Here is a 9151-nt window from a genome sequence, read left to right on the forward strand (position 1 = left end):
AACAGTGAGGCTAAAAGATCATTTTTGCTTGAGGTTGAAGCAGGCCTACTAATTTCGCTGTGTGTGGCACTCATATTATACTCAGCAACATTTTGCTTTAGAATTACTAGTGCCTGTTTAATGCATGATGTCAGTTGTGGAAATTACTTATGCTATACTTAGTTTTTTTACTTTTTAGCTCATTCCTCATAACTTTTTTTCCTGAACACACTACATAAACCATAAGGAGAGAAGCCTAAGTTTCAGATACCGTAGACATTGAAGGATGAATTATATTCAGCTCTTTTAATCTACGCTGTCCATCCTGTCCTTCAGTTCTGAAACGTGCAGTCACTTCTCTTACAATTCAGTTCATGGGTCAGGATGGATGTTTTATGTGCTATTGAATATGTGCAGTGATGATCTCTTATACTTCTATAAAAGCCTTTCGTGTCAGTTGGACACTGCTGATCCTTGACTTTGTCCTTTCATAGGAGTGAGATTGGGATAAAGACATTCTCTATTGGATACCAAAGCACAACTGAGTTTTCAAAACACTTCTAAGACCAATTATAGTTAACAGCAAGAGATTACTTTTGGCACATTGCTTACTTTTAGATCCTGACATCACTGCCAAAACTGCGAGGCATGCAGTTTCTGGAGTCATTGGAAAGATATGACTGTGCAGAAAGGAAGAAAAATTAGCCAAGTTCTTGTGTCCCATTTGCTCCCCTGCCCCTGCACCCCCCAACACATCGCTGCAGAGCGACAGCTGCATTACGTCCTCAGAAACACTTGAGTTGACCTGATAAAGACCAAAGGGAAGGCAGAGTTATATTTGTACTTCTCTGGGACTTTCCCAGCATTGATTTTGGGTTGTCTCATCTCTCTGGCACTTTTGGGCAATGGTAGTCCCCTTGCTGCTGCCAGATTCTCTGTAAACAGTTGTTCAAACACTTTGTTTGAAGGGTGCCCTGTAAAAAGGACTCCTAGTGTTGAATGTTTGAGTGCCCTCAATTTCTACTGGAGATGTGAGCATCCTCTACTAGTGATGTTTGTTAATTTTCTGGATCAGGGCCAACATCTTCCCATATCTTTCTTCTTCTCTTCTCCTGCTGTAAATGTGATGATCAGGAGAAGAGCAAGGAGCTTATCAGATTGTGGCTCTTTTTGTAGTACAATTGATACTGTAGGAGCTGCTGCTGCGCTGGTGGATTTTGAGAGATCCAGCATACCTCGGTGTGGTATTCCAAATTCCTGCATCACAAAACTATCAATGTAGCAATAACTTGGAAACCAGAAACTTTTTAGCAGCTGAAAGCCCCATTGTTTTCATCCTGGAGGTAAGGCATATAGTAGCAGCCTATGCTTGTATGTGAGAAGGTAGTCAGTCACTCAAGTTGTTTAGATACAAGGAAGGCTGTGAGTACTTGAAATTCCAGGCATGCAGTTCTGTGCCTTGAAGGGGAGGAGCTGAGGATTTTTGTATAGGTAATTTTTATTGCATGCTCAGCAGCAAACTTTGCTGAAACTTTTGACTGAAGTACAAACACAGCTGGAATCCAGGTTTGGACAGAAGCAGAATCATCTGTTGCACAGATCTTTGTGTGGCCATTATTCACACCTGGCTGGTTTTGCATGCCCACAGACAGTGCTTTCTTAACTGTTTAGTGTGTAACCAGTACTGGAAGTGCTGATGATCTACTGATATATCTTCAGTGCATAGACTATTTTGTACTTCAGCTTTTGATAGCACAGAATCACGGAATGGTTGAGATCCTCTAGGGGTCATCTGGTCCAACCCCCTACTCAAGCAAGGACACCTTGTTGTTGCCCAAGTGTCTTTTGTACATCTCCAAGGGGGAGAATCCACAACCTCTGGGCAACCCATTTTAATGTTCTGATACCTATGCAGTAAAGAAATATGTATTGATGTTCAGATAGAACCACTTGTGTTCCAATTTGAGCCCACTGCCTTTTGTCCTCACACCGGGCACCAATGAAAAGAGCCTTCTTTGCATCGTCTCTTCAGGTATTTACACATATTTATAAGATTCCTCCTGAGCCTTCTCTTCTTCAGGCTGAAAAATCTCAGCTCTCTCAACTTCTCCACATTGGTCTTCATAGTTGGCGCTCTGCTGGATATACTCTAGCCAGTGTGTTGCTAAAGAAGGTGGAATAGCCTCTGTTTTGATGTTCCAGTTGCTGTGATTTCCTTGACCACTAGTGTTGCAGGACAAATTTTCAGTGCAGTCATCTTGTGTGAATTATCTTAGGAAAAAGTATATGATGCCATGTTTTGCTTGGGGACAAAAGCTTATTTTCTTGAGGTGTTTTTTTCATCACCTTCCTCTCACCAAACACCCAAAGATTCCTTGTAAAGCAGGAAGCAAATACAGGCATACTTACTTGGATTTTGAAAGTCAGACATCATAACTGCAAGATACGCTGCAGTAGCAACAGAGCAGAATCATGACACGGTAGCCCTACGAGGACTTTGAAGTGTGGAGCAACTGATGGTTATTCTAAGGGAGATGAAAAAGACTTCATTAGTCAAGTACCTTTATTGCAGTAGTCAGACTGTTGAATCCTTGTTGCTGTTGCCATTGTAATTGACAGTAATGATTCTGTAGAAACTAAGACATACTGTACTTTCTTCCAGTACTGAAAACTTGACTGAATGTACATCTGTTGCATAGAAATTTGAGCTGTAATAATTTCTTCTGCTCTTTTATAATGCTGATGGTCCACTTCAATGCAAATCTGATAAACATTAACTTGCAGACAATCATATTTGTTATTTCTTACAGGTTCTGAAATCAAAAGAATTATCATCACCAGGACAGCGCTACATCGACAGCAAAGTGGTTAAAACGAGAGCTGAAGGAGAATGGTTGTCTTTTGATGTCACTGAGGCTGTGCATGAATGGCTCCATCACAGAGGTGACAAGCAGTGTTTTGTCTTCACTCCTGCCCCAAATTGTCATTTATTAACTCAGCAGCATTTCAGTCTCATTCCACTCAAAAACTTATTCCACTTACTTTCATGTTTTGCAGACAGGAACCTTGGATTTAAGATAAGCTTACATTGTCCATGCTGCACCTTTGTGCCTTCCAATAATTATATCATCCCAAATAAAAGTGAGGAGCTTGAAGCAAGATTTGCAGGTAAAAACTGAAAAAAATATATTTTTTTTACTGTTATGTAACTGACTGGGCAGGCGGGAAAGATCTCTTACATCTCTAAAATAGAATTTATGATGGAAAACTTACTTATTTGAGAATCTTGAATCTTAACTAGTGGGAAATTGTGTTAAAGGCACAAGGGTATAACTGTCAGCTGAACTGTTCTAAAACCAACTGAACTACTCTAAAACCAAATGGCACGAGTAAGCGGTCTCATTCCATGCTTGCAGCTGCTGTGTGCGTAAATATCTCTGTTAAAGTTTGCAGCATCCACACTGGATATATATGCACATACAGTTTTGGATTTAGGAAAGATTAATGCACTGTAGACCATCCACTGTTGGATAATCGTGAGAAAATTTACTGAATACTTTCAGAATAAACCCTTTGCTGTCCATCCTAGCACTGCAAGTGTTCAGGCTTCAGTAGAGAAGATTATTGAAGAGTCCAATTAAGATAGTGTTTGGCACACACATAAGCTGCTTGCACTAGATGTGTATGAGCATGGTATGTTTTAAGAATATTGTTTGAAAAGCAATACTTGTTATGGCAAATTTCTAAACTGTAGGTAAGGCAATAGTAAGCTGGTTTTCTTACAGAGGCACTTTCTTTTTTTATGAAGGACCCCAGTATTTGTAAATACTTGCAAAAGTGCTTCTAGCTGTTTGGAAGCAGTGAGCAACTCCAGCATTTTTTTTTCTTTTTCATTTATATCAGTAATATTAAAATTCATGTGAGCAATGACATCAGTTGCTTCAGAAATAAGTGAAGAATAGGTGCCAGACTTGAATAAACGTGCTGCCATGCTCCACTCCAAGTGAGTTGTGGGTTGAAGTAGCAGGAGGGGTGTGTCTGTTCAGTGTGCTCCCACTTCAAGCAGTGTAAGTCTGAGTCTCAGGTGAAGTCAATAGAACTACATTACATAATACTGGTTATCTCAATACATATACTCTCCATCACTGGCATTTGCAATTTATTGTTATTCATATATTAGTTGCACAAATGCTTTTTATGCTGATAGCTTGGTAAAAACTTAAAAGATTGGATTGAATAAGTAATAAAAAGAATTATGTAATAAGGGTTATGGATATATATGCTTTCTGTGGACAGCAGACAAAGTGATATATAGTAAGCATAAGCTCCAGTATATTTTTGAGCCATTCAGGTTTCACTTTCTAATAGGGAAATGTTATTTAACTGATGATGCCAGAATTATCATCAATCAGTGCTTGAAGTAGAGCCTATATTAGAATCAACTCATGCTGTTTATCGAGTTTTCATTTATTCAAATATATCATGATTTGGTTCATTGGTTTTCCAAGGATTTGGCTGTATTCCTTGTCAAATATTACATTTATTTAACCATTGTTTCACTGCATTGGAATTTTTTTTCTCTTAAGTAAATATATGGATTGTAGATATGAATAAAGCCATTGTGTGCATTTTAAAGCAATGTTAGTATGATATTTGATCTTTGTATTTTTGCATGTTACAAAAAGTAACTTTTTTCCTTTAGATAGCATTATCTGGTTCAGGAGGTTAATTTTCAAAAGGTTCTCAGTGACAGGCATAACATGAGCTATTTAATTCCTGGGAAAGGCTAAAACTTGGGTTCTGTTGCCCATCCTATTGCTATGATAAGAAAGTTAGTAAGGCAGTTAGAGTTTCAAGGGAAAATACAAAATATGAGATCATTGATTTCTATTGCAAGAATAAATATTTTGATCAATGTCCTTGCCATGATCATACAGAAGAAGGAGATAGAATAACAGATTTTTTTGAGAGAATTGGCAGAATTTAATAAACTGACAGTGAGAAACAGAGAATTTATAAGCATTAGAAATACGTAAATGTGATAGAGAAAACTAATGAGTTGAAAGTAAGCAGTGGGAAATGCAGGTTGATTACCCAGAGTAGCTTTAATGCTATTACAAAGTTTAGAAAGGTGCATAACTGTTTGAAGACTGCAAGCTGTTAGAATACTGCCCTAAGTGAAGTACAAAAAGCATCATTGCTTCGGGCATTGGAAACTGGTTTAAGCAATATAAATGCATTGGCTGAAGGGACTCCACATATCTTTTCTGTTATTCATTTCAACGATTTTGGTAAGTGTACTGACGTGCCATTAAGTGGCTAAGAATATGGAGGTCTGATACAATAGATGCATGAGAACTGTGAATATGTTTGGGATCTTGGGCTGAAATTTGGCTCAACTTTCCCAGTAAATGTGTTCAGTTGACGCCATTGTTGCCCAGGTTCTGATAGCATTTTTTTAAAAGAGATGGTTTATTTAATTTGTGAAGAAAATAGCAACATAATGTTTATCACCAAAATGTATTTTTTGAAGGTATTGATGACTACACATATTCCAGTGGTGATGTGAAAGCTTTAAAGTCCAATAGGAAAAAATACAGTGGGAAGACCCCACATCTTCTGCTAATGTTGTTACCCTCCTACAGACTTGAGTCGCAACAGCCCAGTCGGCGGAAGAAGCGTGCTCTAGATGCTGCCTATTGTTTTAGGTAACTATGCATCTATATTTAGTATCCTTTACAAAACTGTGCCAGCTTCTGAATTGTAATGCAGTTGCTTATCATGCAAGCAAATGTTTTTTTTATGGTAGGCATTTTACAGAGCGTGGCCCTTGTTCACAGACCCACAGTGTCCATGCCCAAAGGGTATCTGTCCAGTGTGCTCCACTTCCATGGAGACAGTGTCTGAAGAGGAAGGTTAGAACCTCAGAATGCAGAAACTGAGTTCCACCTGGGGTGATTCCCAAGCCTATCATCTTCATAGTTATAACCAAATTATCACCTCCGCTGTGCTGAGTGGGACTCAGTAGGACCTGGAGAAAAGTACTTCAGTGATCCTCCATTAGCTTTCTATAAGCAATTCTTGCCATGTATGAGCATCTCATTTCATTTACAGTATAAACTACAACAGATGTGATTAACTTGTTTTTAAATCATCATTCAGGGAGCAAACAACTGGATTATTTTTGTTCTCTATGCTGTCCTTGTGATAGCCAATGCATTTGTCTGTATTTTATTTTCCAGGAACGTACAGGATAATTGTTGCCTGCGTCCACTTTATATTGACTTCAAGAGGGATCTTGGCTGGAAATGGATTCATGAACCTAAAGGATATCATGCCAATTTCTGTGCAGGAGCCTGCCCATATTTATGGAGCTCAGACACTCAGCACAGCAGAGTAAGTAAATCGGTCCAGATAGTAGCCTTAGTTGCACCAGAGGAGATTTAGGGGGTGGATATTAGGAAAAATTTCTTATTGGAAAGAGAGGTGAAGTATTGGCACAGGCTGCCCAGGAAGGTGATGGAGTCACTGCCCCTGGAGGTGTTCAAGAAAAGGGTAGATGTGGCACTTAGGGACATGGGCTAGCTTCTATTTTATAACTGCAGGGTGAAATATGTTTCTAGGACTGTCATCAGTACAAGAGCCTGAAGCTTCCATGTGTTATCTCGGTAAATAAGAAAATATGACCCTGAAGAGGGAGTTGCATGTGCCCTCAGACTAGAGTTGAAGCTGAAGTCATGCATTGATCCAAAGATACAGAGATACATTTTTTTAGTATGGTCATCAATACAGTGTAGGAATGCATCCTGTACTGTTTGTGACCATAAGCATGATACAGCTTTGGAAGGCTGACTGAAAAAGGACCAGTCAGTAAAAAGCATGAGTGCAAAATGGCAATGAGTTCCCTCCGTTGGCCAAGGCACTCAGAATGATTATGGGGCTGAGTCTTACCATCCAATTTTCACCTGCTTTATGAGTTGCTCTTTTTATATTGTTAGTGATCTGCTACCGTGCTGAATTTCATGATGAGGTAGGGATAGGTGTACTTCTTCGAAAGAGGCGTTTATTCTTGTACATTGAGAATTTATTTGAGCAAGAATGACCTTGTGTCTGGGGTGCTTATGAACTGATAGATGGTTGGGATACAATCTTTTATTGTAGGGATTGGATGGGTTGTTCTAGTCAAGTGCTTTAGAATGAGTGATACTCTGCTGTGAAGTGCTTATTTTTCTCAACTGTCAATATGGATGTCTAGACTGTAAATGTATGAGGCAGGCATTTGCATTGCAGTTGTCATAAAGAAAAAATTTCAGCCTCAGGTCCGTACTAAGGATGATGTCTCCTTTTTTACTAATCTTTCTTAAAATATCACATCAATGTCAGCCTCTTCGAGAGAGGGATTGCTTTCCTTTCGGTCTGTAAAGACATAAGGTACAGGCCTAAGTGTAGGTATCTTTTGTAACTGTGAGTGGCTGTGGCATTGTAGTATCAGCAGTGGCTGTCAGCTGACAGCAGTAAATATTTTTTAATAGAACCTATGTTTTCATGCTTGTGTGGAGTAGTAGTGTACACTGTTGGGAGCAGCACTTGTTTTTAAAGGAAAGAGGAAGAATAACTGTCATGATCACAAATATGTGGTTTGGATAGTCACCCAAATAGGCAGAGGTTGCTTAATAAAGTAGTTAGTGTTGCTGTCCTGAACAGGTCTTCTGTCTCTAAAAGCTGTAAAAGTTGTGTTGAAGCTCTAGGAAAAGGTCATTTAGTGTTTAGCTAACACATTAATGGCATCCTCGGAAATACCTGTGAATCATCAGTGGGTAACCCTACATACTTCCCTTGCAGAGAACCATGCATATGAATCCAATGTGACATAAAGTACCAGTGCTGCTGATCCTCAGCCACAGCTGATCCTCAGTTGGACTACTGAGGAAGTAGTCATGGTTCTTGAAGGGTGGCATTAGTGGATTTACAGAAAAGTATGCAGGGATGAGAAGCAAAGCAGTACTCATGTGCTGAAGGACTCTCCTCTCCCTTTGGTGCTCTTGTAAAACCAAAATCCTGTAACAGTAAATGACAGTCTGAAGTTGCAGATAAAAGTCATTCAGTCTCTTCCTTCCCTATACATACAATACAGCATGTGTGCTGCTTTGAAGAGCTATGCTTTCAAGTCAGGCTGCAGGTACATACATGTTTTAAGATTTAAGGCTGTGGGGATAAAACAGTAGGAAGCTCAGATTGTTTGTGACACCAGGTTGAACTGGAGAAGCGTGCAAAAATATTCAAATTCAGGCATCTTTCTTCTGATTTCACTGGGCTTTTTCCCAGGCACTGGAGGAGGAAGTGATGCAGAAAGGAATTTGCTTTCCAGAGTGGAGCAGGCAGAGGAATCTGTCTTAATCTCTTATTTCCTTTCTCCTTCTAGGTACTCAGCTTGTATAACACCATAAATCCAGAAGCTTCTGCCTCTCCATGCTGCGTGTCCCAGGATTTAGAACCCCTCACCATCCTTTACTACATTGGCAAAACACCCAAAATTGAACAGCTGTCCAACATGATTGTAAAGTCTTGCAAATGCAGCTAAAGGATACCCCAGAAGCAACGTGACATGTGTGTATCAAAAAATAAAAATAATAACCAAGGAAAAAAGAAAGAGAGAGCGAGGAGGAAAGAAAGAAAAACGAAAACCCAAGATCATCAGTGTTAAAAGGAAAATAAAAAATCAACAAAGAAGAAAAAAAAGCGGTACTAGTCTGAACTGTTTGAAAGTTGTTTTTTGTTTTTTTTTTTTTTTTGTTTTTTTTAAACTGGCATCTGAAGTAAAACATTGAAGGCCTTTATCTTACATTTCACTACACATAGTGTGAGATAGACAAGAAGCAAAGTTAAAGGAAAAAAAAAAAAAAACCTTTTAAAAAATAAACACTGGAAGAAATTTGTTAGTGTTACTATGTGAAAGGAAAAAAACAGGAAAATCCCATGAAGTGGAGTTGCTGTATCTGTCCCGTGCCTTACTTGATCTCTCTGTATTGTTATGCAATAGGCATCCTACCCATTCCTCTTAGTTGTAGAGTTAACAGTGCATTATTTATTTGTGTGTAAAAACTATCAAATGAACATTTCCATATTGCCATTGGAAAAAGAAAACCAGCAAATGTGGACAAAATGGAGACCA

At 38.9% G+C, this 9151-nt stretch overlaps 1 protein-coding gene across 1 annotated transcript in view; it reads left to right on the forward strand.

The window, feature by feature from the left end:
• The window catches only part of TGFB2 (transforming growth factor beta 2), a 59295-nt gene extending 50632 nt beyond the window's left edge, over nucleotides 1-8663 (forward strand). Inside the window, exons 3-7 of the mRNA XM_042817331.1 lie at nucleotides 2790-2922; nucleotides 3037-3147; nucleotides 5513-5687; nucleotides 6222-6375; nucleotides 8402-8663. Of these exons, the coding sequence (XP_042673265.1) occupies nucleotides 2790-2922; nucleotides 3037-3147; nucleotides 5513-5687; nucleotides 6222-6375; nucleotides 8402-8560 (732 nt within the window). The 3' untranslated portion in view covers nucleotides 8561-8663. The remainder of the gene's footprint in view (nucleotides 1-2789; nucleotides 2923-3036; nucleotides 3148-5512; nucleotides 5688-6221; nucleotides 6376-8401) is intronic.
• Nucleotides 8664-9151: the final 488 nt, after the last annotated feature.

The sequence above is a fragment of the Centrocercus urophasianus genome, unplaced genomic scaffold, assembly GCF_019232065.1.
Source record: "Centrocercus urophasianus isolate 14NV4802_14NV808 unplaced genomic scaffold, USGS_Curo_1.0 seq_10, whole genome shotgun sequence".
Taxonomy (NCBI): domain Eukaryota; kingdom Metazoa; phylum Chordata; class Aves; order Galliformes; family Phasianidae; genus Centrocercus; species Centrocercus urophasianus.